Source organism: Schistocerca serialis, chromosome 7 (assembly GCF_023864345.2).
Source record: "Schistocerca serialis cubense isolate TAMUIC-IGC-003099 chromosome 7, iqSchSeri2.2, whole genome shotgun sequence".
Taxonomy (NCBI): domain Eukaryota; kingdom Metazoa; phylum Arthropoda; class Insecta; order Orthoptera; family Acrididae; genus Schistocerca; species Schistocerca serialis.
The window spans coordinates 192,353,372-192,373,489 of NC_064644.1; the positions used below are offsets into that span (position 1 = coordinate 192,353,372).

The 20,118-nt window shown below is 42.3% G+C and overlaps 1 protein-coding gene across 1 annotated transcript in view; it reads left to right on the forward strand.

Annotated features, from left to right (window-relative positions):
* The window catches only part of LOC126412196 (protein groucho), a 697,281-nt gene that overhangs the window by 431,234 nt on the left and 245,929 nt on the right, over window positions 1-20,118 (forward strand). The window contains exon 3 of the mRNA XM_050081679.1: window positions 10,562-10,625. Within this exon, the coding sequence (XP_049937636.1) occupies window positions 10,562-10,625 (64 nt within the window). The remainder of the gene's footprint in view (window positions 1-10,561; window positions 10,626-20,118) is intronic.

Below are 20,118 nucleotides of genomic sequence, written 5' to 3' on the forward strand. Positions count from 1 at the left end.
TTGCGCTCGCAACGGCCTGATTGACTAACTTCAATGCTAATTAACTCGTAAACGGTGGAACGTATCGAATTTTTTTCTTAACAGCCATGCTCGAAATAACCTATCCCACAATACTCTTATGGGAATTTCTAACTTTTCTGGCCATCCTATAGATAGGTAATTAGGCTAGTATAGTAGTGGGGCAGTTGGGGTGCTGTGCTGGTGTGTTTTGTTGGTGCAGGTTGCGTACATCAGGGGCAGGTATGTACTCAAGGGCAAACCTATTGTTCTCCTTTGATTGACAGATCATTAACATACTGTTCTGCTAAAATCCTTCCTTTCCACCACAGACCCACCAATTTCCAGATAGGGGAGGGGTGGTGAGAGAAGGGGATGGGGAGTTTACTGGAATGGGAGGGGTTAATTAATTACTCAGTTTAATGAAGTAGTCAATCAAAATGATTAGAAAGAAAGGGGCTATTCCAATAACTCAGACCTGAAAGTCTACTTGTATCAGCAGGGGTGGGTGGGGTGGGTTTGAGGTTTCCTGAGGGGATGGGGGGAGGGGTGGAGGAACAATAGGTTAAGGACCTGTCAATCAAAAGGAAGGATCTTAGTAGAACAATAAGTTAATGATCAGTCAGTCAAACATTTGCACCTGATGTAGACAACATGCACTAACAAAATGCACCAGCTCCCCTGTTGCCCCGATACTTAGTACAATAGTGCCTATGTATTTTCAACTTACCGTAACTGTACTGCATGAATCAAAATCGATTTTTCCTCTTCTTTCTTGTTAAAACCTCTTCCCTACAACACAAAACACAAAATCTGTAAATGGGAGCACTTACATTAAACTCAACTTCAAGTAAGAACTGAACTGATTAGTAAAACAATTGATCACAGTTAAGACCAACAATGTATACTAGTTGGTCTTGGCTAAAGTAGGGAATGGCGATAGCCGACAGTGCTATCGGTATATCGATAGGTTTTATCTTTGATGGCCATGTTGACCATCGATTGTGTGTATTCCTTTTTCATCGTATGATAAGTGGGAGGGGTGTCTGTACCCCTCGGACCCCCTCCCTCCCCTTTGGTTACACTCTTGTCATTGAATTGTGAATCAGTGGAAACATGTCACTTGGTGCCTTAAATCACGTTTCTTCATACACCAGGTCGACGGCCTGTCTGCGTACACATATGCTATTGTCTAGGCAAATGGCTGCTTGAAATATACGGTCCGATCACATTAATGTGACGACCGGCTGTGTTCGATGTTATTGTGTAATAACCACTCACAAACAGCAGGTGGCAGCACTAGCAATGGAGAGTGTATAAAGTGTGTCCATAGAATGTGGAAAACAGTGCAGCTGTTGTCCTTAAGCACAGACAGCGCGATTTATCTGATGTCCAAAAGTGTATGATCATCGGCTTTCGGGCCAAGGGTGGAAGGATTTCCGAAACGGCTGATTTTGTAAACGTTCGCATGCTGCTGTGGTCAAAGTATACTGTGAACGGCAACAGGACAATGTCGAAAATCTGCGCCGAGAAAACTGTGGTGTACCAAGGATCGCGGATGACAGGGGTGAACAATGGCTACGGAGAAGTGTACAGACGAATAGATGTACAACTGTTGAGTAACTGACAGCCTATATGAACCAAGAGGCTGCCAGAAGTGTCTCATCAGGTGGGCATCCGCAGTAGGTGCCTGGTTCAGGCACCCATGCTGACTGCTGTTCATCGGCGACGAAGGCTATTGGCGTCTACAGCGTAAAAGTTTCAAAGCAAAGAATCCATTCTGCAGGACGGACCATTACAGTCTGGGGAATGATTTTGTGGCATTCTTTATTCGGAAAGGCACAATGGACCAAAACGAATATGCATCTATCTTTGGGGACTATGCCCACCTCCACATGCAGTTAGTTTTTCCCTCGACACGATGGCATCTACCAGCAGGACAGTGCAACGTGTCGCACAGCTGACATTGTACGTGCGTGTTTCGAAGAGCATGAGGATGAGTTTGCCATACTCCCCTGGCCACCAGACTCCTCGTATTTAAACCTAATGGAGAATCTTTGAAACGACTCTGATCGGGATGTTTGCGCTATGGATCCTCAGCCTGGCGCAGCTGGCCGTGGCACTAGATTCAGCATGGCTTGACATTGCTGTGAATATGTTCCAGTACCTCATCGAATCTCTTCCTGTACCTCTCGCAGTCGTCTGTTCTGCAAAAGGTGGTTATTTAGACTATTGACAGGTCCTCGCATTAGTATGACTTGACAGTGTAGGCACCACAGCTGCAGTCTGATGCGGACATTATTGTACTTTGAGAGACTGTCAGCGTGGCTTCGATGGGACCTGAGGTAGTAATCGAAGGCACCATGACAGCTGTGGACTACACGAAAATTATTGCGGGCCACTTGCATCCCTTCGTGCTTGATGTCTTCCTTGACGGAGACAGCATCTTTCAGCGGCATAGCAGCCGGTGTTACAAGAGCAGAATCATGTTACAGTGGTTTGAGAAGCATGTTTATGAACTCACGTTGATGTTGGGCCACCAAATTCGCTTGATCTCAACTCTACAGAAGGTACCTGGCACGTATAGCTCTACAGCTCCATGCCCATAAACTGCCGGTTTGTGACCTTTGCATAGCCATCTGGTGCGACATAGTCTTGAAATCAATCTAGAATCCATGCCATACCGAATTTATGGTGGACTACTGAGCAGATGACCACAATGTTTTGGGTTTATCAGCGTATTCATCGAAGTGGTTCAAAACGAGGATGGAATGTTGGTTAAAACCTCAACGTGTTCTCCGTGGGGGAGGGGGGCGGAGGAGATTTAGAACACACTGAGTTACTAGAAAAAAAGAACCGTGTCCATCTGATGTCGACGTACACGTGAGGTGGCGGGATACAGGAGAGTCAGCAAACCTCAGCACGAGGTGCAGAACCGACGCGCAGGCTTCGGGATCGCCGTGCAATTCTCAGAAAGAATAACAGTTAACAGTAGATACATAGGCCAGAATAAATCCTGTTATGAAACTTGCCTGCAGCATAGTCTAAAACTGTAATCCACCGGGAAAGGACCACGGGACGTTTGCCATTCGCGGTCAGTGCTGTTACCGACTGAGCTGTCCAGGCACGAATCACTACAGGCTACCGCAGCTAGACTGCTACCAGATTCATTTTTTCCGGTTTCCTTTTCTGTACGAGTGTTAGCAAAGTGTACATGAGACCTTCTGTAAAGTTCGGAAAGCAAAAGAGACGTACTGGCACAAGTGAAGCTGTCAAATGGTTCAAATGGCTCTGAGCACTATGGGACTTAACATCTGAGGTCATCAGTCCCGTAGAACTTAGAACTACTTAAACCTAGCTAACCTAAAGACATCACACACATCTATGCCCGAGGCAGGATTCGAACCTGCGACCGTAGCGGTCTCCCGGTTCCAGACTGAAGCGCCTAGAACCACTCGGCCACACCGGCCGGCTGAAGCTGTCAGGTGTGGTTGTTGTAGAAAGACAAGATAGCCCAGTTGACAAGAATAGTGACTGCAAATGGCAAGGCGTTGGGGGCTAGCGTCTCCGTGCAGCATACAGATTTAATCTGACAGAATGTTTCAAATGCAGAGTCCGTCAAAACCCAACGGCCATCAGTAACTTGTCAACATATACGTATATATTTAACAAATCGCTGTGCCATTTTCCATCACTATTAGCTATTTAATTTTCTGTTCGCTCAGAGTATAGAGGAGTGGAAATTGTTTCCGAACGCGCTTTAAATTTATTTAATTGACGTGTTTCCTATGCGAGATACACGATGGAAACAATGTCTACACCTCCTTTAAATTTACGCAGGTGGGTTTCACTTGCCTCCATTACCGATCCTAGCAGCACGTCTCTAAATATTTCAATGTTCTTCGTCAGATGGACTTGATTACGACCAGCAAGCAGTGTAGCAGAATTATAGACTTAGTCGTGCTATGATCCTGATTGGCGTTTTTTAAAGTTTGAAAAATTTTCTCAAGATTTTTCTAACAAATTATCGGCGTGGCGTTCTTCCAAGCTGTTGCTACAAAGAACATTTGCAAACTGGTCACTGTCTAGATACACTGGTGTGCCAAACTTACGGACAAATTTAACTTTCGCGTGATGTGTTAATGACAAGTAACATAGCTGGATGGAACTTGGATAATACAAAGAAAGTACTGCTACTGTTTTAGTACGGAAGGTAACTGAAAGAAATACGCAATGAGACAAACGGAAATGGCACTTTTATTCAAAGACAATAATTCCAATGGATTCACCGCAGTTCATTATGGTCTCCTGGATGGGGTTGGAGCACTTGCACGGAGTGACACTTGCACGGAGCCTGGGACTCTTGCCGGGATAACCGGCTTGTCACGGGTACAGGCACACTTAAGAAGTCCAGTTCAGCACAGCTGTTCGTGCGAGGTGGCTGGCGCTCACACCACAGCAGTGAGCAATAGTGTTTCGCTTCAGGGTGGCTTATTAACGCGTTTCGTAGCAAATTTATTTTTAAAACTCTTGTTTTAATTAGAATTGACAGTGAAATCTATTTTAATTTTCAATGCGGTAGGGTCTGCAGCTGCGATGAATTTTTGGAAAGATTTCGTGATGCCTTCAGCTGCCATTCTCTTTATTTCATGTACGATTGTACAATTTCTGCCTTAGGCCATTTTCAAATATTTTGTGGATGGTTTTTTTACGAGCATAACATGGAGTCATAGGAGCAGCGATATACATGGAATAATTTACCTCTAAAAACCGTCCATAAAACACTTCATAGTGGCTTAAGGCCGAAATTGTACAATCGCACATGAAATAAAGAAAATGGCGGCTGAAGGCATCAAGAAATCTTTCAAAAAATCTCTTTTAATGTTTTGGTGATGCAAAGAATGGGGGTCAGCCAAGTAAGAAACATGGTATTTCTTACGACTGTTGCAGCCTTACGATGACTGCGTTTTAGGACGAAATTTAAATTGACAAATTTATATTTCGTTACCATTTTATTTAAACGTTAAACATAAAAACACAGAATATCGATGAATATTATTTATTTATTTATTTATTTTTTTTGCTAAAGGATCAATATCTGAGAACACTTTTCGAGTAATGCTAATTCGAAGACAAGCTTTGAAGTTGGAGTCTGCCAATCAGCTTCTGTGGGTGACTTTCGTTCTCTTCATTGCGTGAAAAACCAGTATGTACATGTAAGTCTAAACATCGACATAATCGTAGCTGCAGACTTGTAAAGTCGTGAAAATTGAAGAAACAGAAGTCTACGAGGCTATTTTTGCTCTAAAAGTAATCACGAAAACATCCCGTAGTAGGTATATAAGTTCTAACTGTAGCCGAGTTTGCACATTGTCAACTTTACCGGAAAATCAATTAAACTGCGTAACCCTTGGAAGCTGAAAAGTAGTATGGTAACTTGATCTAACTACAGATGCATCCGTTGAATGTTCCTCCTGAAAACAAAAATGTATTTTCATGTGGAAAACGTTGGAAAAATTATTGAGACGTTTATTTTTCTGCTCCAGAATTATGAATACTTTCTTCGGTCATATCGTTTAAAAGCGTGTTTTTTTCCGTTGTGTTCAAAATTTTGGAGCACATTAATAGAACACTAAGCGTATCAAGGCACCATCGCATACAATAAACGTATAGATAAGGCATCCTGGACTCACACGTGGATTTTGATGTATCTGATCGCTTTGAAGTTCCTAACCCGACTGTCGTGCTACTTTTCATCTTTTTAAAAACAGCTGCTGTCCATCTTGAGGGAATACACCATCCTATTACTTCATTTTTTTACTGCTCTTTCATATCTTTTATGTGCTTTCTCTTAGATCCCAAAACGATTCGGCTGTATTCGTATTAAAATTATGTCTAAGAAATGTTTAAAATACGAAGTGCGTAAGAGGCTGACGCAAACTCAAACTGTGAAGGACGAATTGCGAGACGCGAAGTCAGCCAGTCGTTGGAAATCAGTTACTTTGTCTACTGACTGTGTAAATATAAATTTAGGGAATATGCTGAAGTCCTGTTCAGTACAATCAACAAGCTTATAAGAAATAAGCACTGGCTTACAATCAGAAATGCCTACCACTGCACCTCCTCAAGAAGACTGTTAGAGCTTTTTTATTCAGAAAATTCAAGAGAAAGTATACCCTGATGGTGAAATTACAAGAAGCCTCATATAAGCAGGAAGGGAAAACGTAATGGTGCCAGCGAGTTTTGATGGGTATGTGCCTTGTAGTAACATTCATTTTTTGATAAAATATTGAAATCCACTCCATCTTAAGTTTCTTTTCCTAAGCTCAGTGCCACCATTTTTGTCATAAATATTAAACAGTGTGAACGATATTTTTGCAGGAAGTGGTGTTGATGTGTATGGACTTCAAAACCTGGGTATTGCTACATCTTTTTTTTTTTAAAAAGTTTTAAAGTTTTTTAAAGTTTTTCGGTAAAGTTGACAATGTGCAAACTCGGCTACAGTTAGAACTTATAAACCTACTACGGGATGTTTTCATGATTACTTTTAGAGCAAAAATAGCCTCGTAGACTTATGTTTCTTCAATTTAAATTTTCACGACTTTACACAATTTTAAAATTAAGTTGCTATTGGCAAAGTAGAAGAAAATTTAAAATTGGATGGAGTTTCTCTTAAGTACTGCACCGTATACACTGTATGTTCGTGCTTAACGCTACGTCGATCCTAATTATGGCCATTCCTCTGAAGACAGCACATTGTTTGCACTTCTTTTGCGCTAGAAGATGGCCGCTGTGCGCTACGTAACGCCTGACCGTCTCATTTCACCGCTTGCTCGTGAGCGCGCTTGCTGCTCCCATAGCCGCAGCAACAGGCCTGCTGCAGTCTACGACTTGTGTTACTGGAAATCAGTTTTAACATTTGCTGATAGATTGGAAAACTGCGCCCAGTCACTTTTTTACGATAATTTAATTTGTCTTTACTCGTTTCATGGTGCTTTATTCATCTTCTAACGGAGGGAGAAAGTATGGATTTAATTGCCTGCGCTTTCGATACAAAGATTTTGTATTCGTTGTCTGCCCACACAGATTTTGATTCTAAGAACCTCTAAAGGTGGGTGCCACAAACATTCCGTAGAAAAGGCGTGTCCTTTGAGATAGTTTTGTCAGTCTTCATTACGGAATATTTTACAAATTCCAAGAGACATTTAGCCGACTTTGTGTCGTTTCCAGAGAACAGCACTCGAACATAATCTCTTTCTGGCTCCCATGAAATCTATTTACAGTATTGCCAATGAGTACATTAAACTGTTTTTCAATATTTACAAATTTTTCAATGATTCTGACGTTTTCTTCGTCGTTGTAACTTGTGTGCGCAGGCGACGCAGGTCAGAAATGAGTTCCCCTTAATTTGGACTTTGCCTTTGCAATCGTTTCATCAGGCTTCATTGCTGACTTTTTTCATCTTTTCCCTTTAGAATTTAAAATAAATCAATCAAACTGGTAGCTTTGGTATTCTGCATCTTCTCGAAGATTTTTCACAAATGAATACGCAGTCGGATGAACTTTTGGTGCCCGCATCTCGTGGTCGTGCGGTAGCGTTCTCGCTTCCCACGCCCGGGTTCCCGGGTTCGATTCCCGGCGGGGTCAGGGATTTTCTCTGCCTCGTGATGGCTGGGTGTTGTGTGATGTCCTTAGGTTAGTTAGGTTTAAGTAGTTCTAAGTTCTAGGGGACTGATGACCATAGATGTTAAGTCCCATAGTGCTCAGAGCCATTTGAACCATTTGAACTTTTGGTATTACTGTATTCGGTTCCATCGTTCTGAGATGTTATTAGTGCGATGGCGCCTTCTAATGCAATTCCACATGCCTTTGGCATATGTTCGTTATCGATCCACTCGCCCAAAAAATAGTCATAAAAGTCCTGAAGCCTTTGTTTTTCAGGCGTGCTCTCCTGAATACACAGCCAACCATCGTCCATCGTTTCCAGGGGAAGATGCGCTAGAGCGGAACACTTTCTTATGTGACAACGTATTTCCTCGTTTTCCTTATAGGCTGGAACGCGGTCACAACACTGAACTTGTTTTCACAAACATTGGATAAAATAATTGCAACCAGTAATCTCTGTTCCAAGAAACAAACTGTTAGCTGTTTAGACGATGCCAATTCCGAAGTCCATCATCAGAAATTTAGAGTTCCATCCACGTACGTTAGTTGTAATAGCTTTAAAAAACTTTCATATGTTTCTCGCTTTTTATTTGGCAGTAAAGAGTCAACGACTGGAATGACGTCAACAGTTGGGATGGTGTTTGTTTCCACCCAAGAATGATTAAGGCCGGTGTGGAGTACAAACAGCTGTCCAAACTACTTGCTCGAAATTTTGAACGTTCCATTCAAAAAGAATGATTTGCAGTTTGATAAACAAGGGTTTTACTTTTCGCTGGCAAACACCAGTATCCTGTCGTTCGGTCCCCCGTTATCATCTGCAAGTAAAAAATTCCTACCGTCATTCATCAGTAAATTATTTTCTTGGAAAAATATTCCTCCAGAATCGATGGGATATTTTGTAGTTCCCATATATTTTCGCCTAATGCGATGTAACGATTATTTCGCACTTCTGTATGGTGGTAACGATGTTACGAAGCCGTAGCCACGACTGAAGAGCTGCCCTACTTCTTTAACGAGAACTGAAGAAACTGTAGCGTCTGCTTCTTTCGTTCGCTTTTTTTGCGCTGAAAAAATGTTTTCACGCTTCTTTTGTAGCTTCTTCTGGAATACAAAAATGGCTAACATCCTCTAAAACTGTGTTACTTTTTGTGGATAGTCGTCCCATGCATGTATTCTTTTTGAAGTTTACACAACGTCAGAAGTCACTTCTTGTGTGTTTGTGTAGCACCTGTAAATCAGTGAAGGCTTCTCTTTAGTAGTCTCGGTGAACTCCATTACCTCACCGTTACAAGGGACACTAGTTGCCTTTCAGAGGTCAACTACTGCACTAGATGAGAAACCCACTTCGAGCTGATGCAGGGACAGGCAACTTCGTGCAGAAATTGGCTTTGGCCTTCCCCAGAATACGTCGCAGGTAGCAGCGGACACGCCAGTGTATCCTACTACTTCTGGAACACCCTGTCCACCACATACAGTGTCCTGGGCTCCCTGCAAATGTGAACACATTTCCTGTCCTTACAAGTGTCACTCCGTGAAAGTGTTACAAACTCCCCCTGGACATTACAAAATGTGGGACATACTGCTTCATGGGGTATGTGACTGCCACGGACAGCAATGCATGCTCTGCAACTTACTCCCTTGCCGGCTCAAAGATTGATAAGGAGTTCTTATGGTAGGGCGTTCCATTTCTCGACCAAAGCGGTTGACAAATGATGGACAACCATTTGTCCATGTGGACGTGCTGTAACAGGTCTCCCCAACGCATCCTCCCGTGCTCGATGGGATTTAAGTTGGGGAACGGACAGGTCAATCCATTCGCCGAGTGTCCCAACAGCTGCTGCACCTGCGCAGTTCATTGCGGTCGCGCCATGTCATTCATAAAAATGTACTCAGGGCCGAATGCCTCCGCGAAAAGACACATTTGGAGGAGGAGTACAGTGTCACAATAAGGGTGACTGGTGGGAGTATCGTGTTTGAAGACAATGTTTTCCCACACCATAACATCTGGACAACCAAAACGATCATGTCCGACAATGTTCCTGGGTGCATTATGTGTTCCCCACCTTTCGCAGCATGAACGTGCGTCCACAGTCAACACTCAGACTGAATATGCTGTCATCCAAGAAGTATTGAATGGGGGTACTGACCTATGGACCTTTCAGCATGATATACTCCCCGGTCAACGTTATTGTTACACTATACTACTTGATTATGTGCGTTTTTTTGGGGTGCAATCCTCACTGACTTCATTTTTATGGATGACAACGCGCGGCCGCATCTAACTGCGAGATGGAGCTCATGGAACGAGAGGATATTCGGCGAATGGATTGCCCTGGCTGTACCTCCGACTTAAATCCCATCGAGTACGTATGGGATGCATAGGGGAGACGCGTTACAGATCGTCGACATGGACAAATGGTTGTCCATCATTTGTCAACCGCTCTGGTCGAGAAATGGAACGCACTACCAAAAGAACTACTAACCAACCCTGCGCCCAACGAGGGAGCTCGTTGTAGAGCATGGATTGCTGTCCGTAGTGATCGCACACTCTATTGAGAACCATGTCCCGTCGCCCGTAATGTCATGAATCGCGGTGACTTCGGTGTAATTATTGTCTTTAAATGAAAGTGTCATATCTGTTCATCTCACTGCGTAGTTCTTTCTGCTGCCCTCAGTACTGTACTGTAGCAGTTCTTTCTGTGTATGGTGCGAGTTTCGTCGAGCTGTGAACACGTCACGTGAAAGCTACTTTCGTCCTTAACTTTTGCACACCAGTGTATCTACCCACAAAGACGAACACATTCGTATGAGACTAAAAAAAATCCGAGCCGTTGAAACTTGAACGAATGATTATTAAAGGGCAGAAACACGTAATGACATGGTTTTGTCTGTTTTTCAGGTTGAAGCTGGAGTGCGAGAAACTGGCCAGCGAGAAGACAGAGATGCAGCGGCACTACGTTATGGTGAGTTAGACAGCTGTGCACAAACTGTTAACGCGGCGCACTAATGACCGGATGACATCGATTGGCGCTTGAGTTTAGTATTATGTGGATTCGAGCTGTACTCTACATTTTAGTAGGGTAGGATGAGCAGCAATCTGCAACTGTTCGCTGATGATGCTGTAGTGTACAGGAAAGGTAACGTTGTTGATCGACTGTAGGAGCATACAGGATGGTTTGGACAGTATTTCTATTCGATGTGATGAGTGACTGCTTGCTCTAAATGTGAAAAAAATGTAAGTTTATGCAAATGAGTAGGAAAAGTATCGCTTTAGTGGTGTGCTGCTTGGCAAAATCACGCCTGTTAAATATAGAGGCGTCACGCAACAAAGCGTGGTGAAATGGAATGAGCGTGTAAGGTAGGTTGTAGGAAAGACGAATGGTAGACTTTGGAATATTGTGAGGGTTCGGAAAATGTCGCTCAGCTATTAAGAAAAAAAAAAAAAAAAAAAAAACCTGGTATAGATCATTTGTGCGACCCATTCTTGGGCACTGCTCGAGTGTTTGGGATCTCCACCAGCTAGGATTAAAAGAGGACATCGAAGCAATTGAGAGGTGGGCTTACTATATTTGTTATCGGTGATTTCGATCAATATGGGAGCATTACAGAAATGCTTCTTGAACTCAAATGGGAGTCCCTGGAGGCAAGAGGCATTCTTTTTCCGAGACATACTGAGCAACTCTGTAGAACCGGTATTTGCAGTCGACTATAGAACAATTCCACTGGCATCAGTGTGCACCTTCCGTAAATGCCGCGAAGTCAAGATAAGAGAAATCAGAGGTCTTACCGAATCATATAGAAGGAACAATAAAAATTCGTTTTATTTTATAGCCAAATTCGATGTTACTTTTTGCGAAGTTCAGTGTTATTTTTTGCTAGATTCGGTGCAAATTTTTGCCGGGTTTGATGCTATCTTTTGCCAGATTTGGTGTTACTGTATGTAACATTCGGTGGTACTATTTTTCCATATTCGGTGATTTTTTGCGAAGCTGGCCGTTATTTTTGCCAGTTTTGCTATTTTTTGCCAATTTCTATATTATTTTTTCTCTTTTCGCTGTTATTTCTTTCGGTGTTTCTTTGCCAATTTTGGTGTTATTTTTTGTCATATTTGGCATTATATTTTCCAAATTCGGCGCTATTCTTTGCGCCGCACGGGGTAACCGCGCGGTCTTGGGGCGTCCTGTCTTGTCACGGTCCGCGCGGCTCCTTCCGTCGGAGGTTCGAGTCCTCCCTCGGGCATGGGTGTGAGTGTTGTCCTTAGCGTAAGTTAGTTTAAGTTACATTAAGGGGATACGGAATCGGATTTTGGGTTAAAAAATCGAATTTTTTTTATTGGCGTATTATATTCTGCCATGTTTCCTCTTTAAAATGACGTATCATACATAGCTCTACTACAATTATAACTATTTTATTTTTATATATTTGTGAGATCGGGTATTGCGCTTTAGTTATACACGTCTCTCGTGGCTGACCATGAACTTTTTGGCAGTACCTTTAAAGTGACATGAATTCAAATATCCCGGTTTCCAGCGACTATTTATACACTAGTTGCCCGAAAATGTTTCTCTCTGGTTTCCTCAAGTTACTCTTTGACTTTGTGGCGGGACTGTTTTGTAAACAGTGTGATATAAGAAAGTAGTTGTTGTTGAGTTATTTAGTATTTAGTGCTTCATTTTTCGCAGTGAAAATGCCTAGAGCTAAAGCAAAAGTATTTAAAAAGCGTGTGAACTGGCAAAAGAAAAGAAATAATGATTCATTAGCAAAGCAAAGCAGTTCATCATCATCACTGTTGGAAAATGTGAGTCCACTTATTACTGATTTGCCGAACGAACTTACACCAAATGAAAACAGTGCTTCTCATAAAAAACTAAGAGATTTGGAAGAGAAATATAATTTACTTGATAGAGGGAATGAAGTTTTTGAACTCATTGATACGAATATATTGTGTGAAGCTCTTGAAAACAGTTTGTGCTGCAAAAAATGTCATGGAAACGTTTCTCTGAAAGTAGAATCCCATGTTGGCCTGGCTGCCCAGTTTAATTTAATATGCAGTGTTTGTAAATACAGCTGTAAGTTTCCAAGTTCGGTTTCAGTAACTGTAAATAATGGATACAAGAAAACTGAACTTTATAGTGTAAATATTAGGTTAGTTTATGGATTGCGAGCAATTGGTAAGGGCAAAGCAGCTGGTGATATGCTATGTGGTGTTCTAAATCTTCCAAGTGCACCTTCAAAGTTTGAAGCTTACAATTATGTACTAGGATCTGCAGTTGAAGATGTAGCACAGAAGTCAATGCAGGTTGCTGTGGAAGAAGCAGTGGAAGAAAATGACGGCAGTCGTGACCTCACAGTGGCGTTTGATGGCACGTGGCAGAAAAGGGGCCACACCTCCAACAATGGTGTTGTAACAGCAACTAGTGTTGATACTGGCAAGGTTATTGATGTTGCAATAATGTCTAAATACTGTAGGTGCACAGGCAGGCTGAAAAATGAACACAGTGATGACTGTATTGCTAATTATTATGGTAGTAGTGGTGGCATGGAGGTTGCTGGGGTGAAGAAAATTTTTCATCGCTCTTCACAGTGGTATAATGTTCGCTATGTCAAATATCTGGGAGATGGTGACTCTAAAGCATTCAAAGAAGTTTTGGAAAGCAAACCATATGGGAACAGTGTAAATATAAGCAAACTTGAATGTATAGGACATGTGCAGAAGAGAATGGGTGCCAGGCTGAGAAGGTTAAAATCAGTTATGAAAGGGAAAAAACTAGATGATGGGAAAACCTTGGATGGCAGAGGAAGATTGACTGATTCCATAATAGACCACATTCAGAACTGCTATGGCCTTGCAATCAGGCAAAATACAGGCAATCTTGAAGAAATGAGGAGAGCTATATGGGCTTTATATTTCCACACCGCATCCACGGATGAGCATCCACAACATGGTTTGTGCCCCAAAGGTGAAAACAGCTGGTGTAAATACAATAGGGGACTAACAACAGGAGAGAAATACATTCACCACCACAGTCTACCATCAGCCATCATGGCAGAAATAAAGCCCATTTTCAGAGATCTGGCTGACAGAAGTCTTCTGATGAAATGTCTTCACGGAAAAACGCAGAACCCCAACGAGTGCTTGAATAGTGTGATATGGCATCGTCTCCCAAAAACAGTGTTTGTCGGAATTAATACACTACATTTTGGTGTGTATGATGCTGTGGCAACCTTCAATCTTGGAAATATAACTAAATGCCAGGTCCTTCAAAAGTTGGGTATGTGTGTTGGTTCCCGTACGGTACGTGCTATGTTCTTTTTAGATCAGCACAGACTAAGGCATGCTGATAATATAATCAAGACATTAGTGAAAAAAGCAAGACAGGTGCAGAGGGGTGCCAAAAGAAGACTTGAAGATGATTATGAAGACTGTGAAGGGGGTATTAGCTACGGATCAGGAATGTTTTAATCTTCTTTCTCCGTTTCCCGTAAGTTTACTTTTTACTTCATCTAGGAACATTATCTCAGGTACTGGACAACCTAGAAGTCTGAAATTTTTATGACGTAGTGACATAGGTCCCTATTACATACTGAAACAACGATTTTTTAATTACTTGATTTACAAAAGACTTAGGGGTGATAGTCTAGTAAAAAGCGATGGAAAAAATTTACTTAAAAATAAATGTACAATATCTCTGTAAGAAAATACTTTGACAATAAACTGTTGTTTCAGTATTGTTGTAACATATGAATGCACATACAGTAAAATTTTTACCTCTCTGTCTCCAGTAGTTTGTGAGAAAATGTTCCCTATAGTAGGCATATATTAACATTGCGGGGATAGGTGATTCCGTATCCCCGTAAGTAGTGTGTAAGCTTAGGGACCGATGACCTCTGCAGTTTGGTCCCGTGAGATCTTAGCACAAATTTCTAATTGCTACTATTTGCAAAATTCGGAGTTGTTTCGCCAGATTGGATTTTACTTTTCTTGCCAGATGTGGTGTTACTTTTTGCCAGATTCGGTGTTTTTTATCAATTTCGTAAAAATCGGTAGTTTCGTGTTTTTTCGCTGAAAACTGCCAGTTACGCGTTGTTTTTCGCGGTATCGTTTTCGCGAAGTTTTCCTGTCCCTACAATACATAGTCGTTTTTCTTTCGCTCCACTTTTGACTAGACTGGGAAAGGACATGACTAGCAGTATTATCAAGTACCCTCCGCCATGTCCAGTATGCTGGCTTGCGTAGTATGTACGTAGATGTAGATATACTATGGTGTGATATTAGTTCATGTATTGATGCTGGTCTACAGGGAACTACCAGTGTTAGGCAGCAGGTAATAATCAATAATTTTCGCATTATTGTATGCCATAGCTGTATGCCAATCTCTAATTGCTAATGTTTTCGCCATTTTTTGGTACGCAATTTCCTTCTAGACATACTGTTGTAATTCGCTATTTTCCCGTGATTCACCACCCTTAATATATTACTGCAACATTACACTTTAGACCATGAAAAGTAGCTGCGAGAGTATTGGTGACAGGTAACACACGATTATTGTACTTTCGAAATTAGTTTCTATTCCTATAGTAACAAATGTCAACAACATCATATTCATTATTTGACCGTACAGGAATCGTCACTTTATGTGGCCTATAACCTACAGTCACGGGGCAGCTTATGCCCAAACTGTCACGCAACATATTTTATGACGTAATATGCACATCCCAATAGTCGGTAGAGGCTCGCCTGTGGAACCGACGGACGCGGACGACGATCCCGACCGCCCACACACAGCCCAGTGGATCGGCGGACCAGTCCGCCTGTGTATAGAGGTCTTTAGACCGTGCGCAAGTCGAACTGACGTACACCACAGCCGACCGCAAACTATTGGGTTGGTACAAAGTCCTTAGTGTTTTCCCATAAGTTTGATAAAAACGACAGCTTTATTTATTTATTTGCTCTTTTGTTTTAGTCCGTTATCTATATAAAAGGACAGACCGAATGCTGCACATGAATTAGCATGAATAAAGCATACAGTATTTTAATATGATTAATATTATATCAAATGTGCTACTAATAACTAAGCATTATGCTTCTTGATTGGAGGAAAACATACTTACAATAAATGCATTAAAACAAAAAATCAATAATAATAATAACTAAAAAAAGTCTGAATACGACCATTTGGCCATCTGGCGCAGAGATATCTGTTCATCCGGAATCCAGAAGGCAGAAGCTACTGGCCTGTTACACTATGCAGCATTGGTAGGTCACAAACTTTGTAATTTATAATTCTCTATACTACTACAAGACTGTACTACACAACACTACACTACACTACACTGCTATACTTGTTATTATAACCACGCTGGATCTATCATTTGCTAGGATCGTTAGCTCTCGGCCCGCTGAGAACTCAGGATTCACAGGGGTTGTGCTGCTGTGCTACCCACGATGTAGAGATTGGGAGATGGTTCTCAGGATCTGAGGAAGTCCTTCCTGGCCCTCACTGAGGCTCGCCTCCTCACTGCTTCAGAAGGTTGTTGTAGGTGGATGTTCTGCCATGGTGCGTCTCGTTATCATGATGTAAGGCCTCTTCTTGGTTGTCTCTCACCATCTAGGCTTGCACTTCATAAGCTGATATCTTAGCTGTAAGCGAGTTCAGTTTACGCCACAGTTCCTCATTGGATATTATATTACAGACTGTTGTATTTCAGAATGCGTTCCTGTCCTGGTCTGTAACATGTTGTTTAACGGCACACTTCCAGACTATGTGATCCGGTGTTCTGCTTGCTTCACAAGTGTCTGCGGTGCACTGTCCTATTTTAGTGAGTAGCTGGGATATGGACCATGTCCCAACAGGTAGTGTATAGCTGCCAAGGTCGGAAGGAAGATGACACTCTTGTTCTTTCTTTTATGTTACGAAGGAACTGGTAGGTTCTCCTCCCTTTTTCTGTCCTGTCCCAGATTTCTTGCCATTCTCTATCAGTGCCGTCTTTTTAATTCCTTATCGATACGATTCTTGCGCCCAGGATCTGCTTGGTGTAGAGGTAGCAAGCCTTATATTACGAGAAACGCCTCAGTCGGTGTTGTTCTGTGCACTCCTGTCAGGCGCAGAAGTACACTGTGCCGTCCTTACCTTCCTGGTTCTGTGAGCCCAAACGTTTGACCTGCAGACCCCTATAGCAAGTAAGATTGCTTTGTGGTACGTTCGTACTGCACTTAGTGGCGGCTGAAATTTTATTAGGCCACTTGTTCCTGTTGTATATATGATTATAGTGCCTCTCTGGCAGACGATTTCTACATGTGCTTGGAAGTTTTGCTTTTCGTCGATGTTAATTTCAAGGTTTCAGTGTACCTACATACTTCTCTTCTTTTCACAGGTTGGTTATTTATTCTGATTGTCGATTTCTCGTGCTTGATAACGTGCCTTTTAGTAACATGTAGACTGTTTTTTGCGCTGCTATCGTTAGTTTGTTTTCTGTGCACCATTTGTTTAGCCTTTCTAGAACTATCTCCTGTTTCCTCTAATTTAGTCCTTGTGTTAGCAGATACTGTAATTAGCAGATCGTCTGCGTCGGCGATGCAGCCACTAATGTTTGTTATATACTTGAACTGGTTCGGTAATGACCTTATGCCAACATCCCAGAACTCTGGACTACAAACAGAGCCCTGTGGGCAGCCTTTGGTATGTCTTCCACAATTTTCTGTGCAGAACATTCGAATTGCACCTTCCTGTCTGTGCAGTAATATCGTAGACTGCTTTAGAGACACCTTAGACACCTCATCTGTTACAATCTTTTGAACAAGGCATACCACCACAAATTATCAAAAGCAACAGCAATATCAATCGTAATGCCTATAACATACTTGTCCTCTGAGGTTTCCACTATATTCATTGCGTGATTTATCGCATCGTCGGTAGATTTCCCTTTCCTGAAACTGTACTGCATGGGGCTCATGCCTACTAACTACCTGTGGTCCATCAGGCAGCGGCACAGGAACTTTCCCTGTACTTCGGCTCAGCATTTATCAACCAAATAAACCTTTAAGATTTCGGTTCTCTTGCGTGTTTGTCCTCCCCTTATTTTAGTATAATGTTATTCGGGATTTTCCAGATTCTGGCCACCCGACCCCGCGAAAGACATTCATTTAATAACACTGTTAGTCTATATAAGGCACAGTATGGTCCAGTAGCTGATGCAACACTTCTGCTAGTATGCTGTCAGGTCTTGGTGCTTTCTTCTTCTTTAACGTCATTATGGCCAGTCTCAATTCCTCCTGGGCAAATGGAATCACAACACTGTTATTCACGTGCTGCTCTAGTAATTCAGAGTGAAGATGCTGATGGAACTCTGTGTCTTTCATCACTTTATCGTCCGACAGCAAAGTTCTGAGTAGGTGCTGCACTGATGTCTCCCAGTCAGTCGTCATCATGGCGTCGGATCTTCTCATGATTGATAATACAGTTGGTGATCGAACCTAATTTGTTGCAAGTTTGAACGAAAACCGCAAACATATGTTACCATTTGGTCCTTAATGTACGCCTTCCATTTTTCTGCTCTTGTCTGGTCTACTAGTTCTTTATATTGTTGTTTTGCTCTTCGATAGAGAATCAACCTTCTTTGTCGTATTTCCCCTAAAGATCTTTGGTAATATCTCCTTGCCTGCCCTGCTTACGTCTTAAGGACAGTAGAACAGGACTAAAGGGAATTTTAACCCTTTTTACTTCCTAACAAATGTTAGGATCGCCTTGTCTTGCGCCATCTGCAGTTCTCGCACCACTTTGTCCCCTTTGGCGTCAACATCAAATCCGCTTCGTTGCAGTAGTTGTCTCTTGAATTCTCCCTTTAAAAGTTCCTAATTCGCTCTGCGTGGATTGTATTTTCGCTCGGGCTGGATGTTAGTGCCTAAGTCATTATCTGCGTTTATAATTGTGAAGTGAATGAAATAATGGTCACTTGACGTAAAAGTTCTCCGGGTATGGTACCGCGTCACCAGTAGACCCAGAAGAAGGCCGTTGCAACCGTGGCCGAAACGATGGTTTTCCTCCAGCAGTAGTTTGATAAAATATGACGCAGTACCATATCCAGAAAACTTATACGTCGACTGACTCTGGCCGCAGAAGCCTACGCAGTTATATTATGGACACCTGTTGTAACCAGTTGGCAATGTGGTCACTGACTTTCGAGTTTGCGAGGTTGATATCTATATTTGCTGCCACACCCGTGCGATTTTGGAAAGTAGGTGGTTTGAGTGGCCTATTCGTGACGTGAAGGTCAAGTTCTCGTATAGTGTCCTGAAGTCAGGATCCTCTTTCGTCGGTTACTCTGCTATGCCACAACAGATAACATAACAGAGACTTTAGTTATCAATAAAATATTCTTCTTCACTATTTACAATAGCCTGCCAGCGCTGGCGTAACTTTTCGATTCCGCGACTGCAGAAGTCACGTTGTTTTGAGGCGAAGAACTCGTAGAGTCGTGTTCGGAGCGCATTTTCATCTGGAAAGGGAGTTCCTTGCAGGTTTTTCGATAGAGAGCGGAAAAGGTGAAAATCTGAGGGCGCAAGATCAGCTGAATAAGGTGGGTGCGGAATGACTTCCCAAACCAACTCCTATATAGAGTTTTTTGTCAGTCTGGCAGAATGCGGGCAGGCGTTATCGTGTAGTAGCGTCACTTCACATAGTCTTCCTGGTTGTTCTTCTTGGACTGCGTCTGCAAGGTGTCTCAGTTATTGACATTAAATGTCAGCAGTGAAGGTTACACCTCGGCGAAGTAATTCGTAGTGCACCACGCCGTCATGGTTCCACCAGACACATAACATTAACATTGGTAGATGCGCGCAGGTTTGATTTTTGTAAGTTTGGCTTAGAGCATGCGGTAGCCATACACCCGATTTTCGAAAGTTCCCCATTGCATGCAAACGTCGCACGATGATGAAGTGACCACAGTTCGTCACATTTCTCGAGTACACTAACGTGGATCTTTGTGGATTAATGCGTTTAATCGATTTTCATCAAACCCCAAAGGCCTTGCTAATGTCAAAACGATCCTCCTTAAAACGAGAAAATCATTTTCTTGCCGTGCTCCGTCCAATGGTATTATCCCATACCTGGCGCAAATGTTTCCAGCTGTCCCCGCTGTTGTTACTCCTCTATTGAACTCACGGAAGAATATGCTGGAAACGTTCCGATTTCTCCACTTGGCACTCCATTTTCTAGTGTCCACAGCTCCACTCACTATCTCCAAATGACAAAATGACAATGTATAAACTCAAATAGCAACAGTGAACTACAAATAAAAAACAATAGATAAATAAACCCGCAGCAACAGGAATACCAACACGCAAAACGAATACGCTATAAACTGAAGCACCAACCTAACACAAATTATGGTTCATAGGTAATCCGAGGAGAATGCAACAAAACTAAGCGTTGAAACTAATTGGGAGAGCTGTGGCGA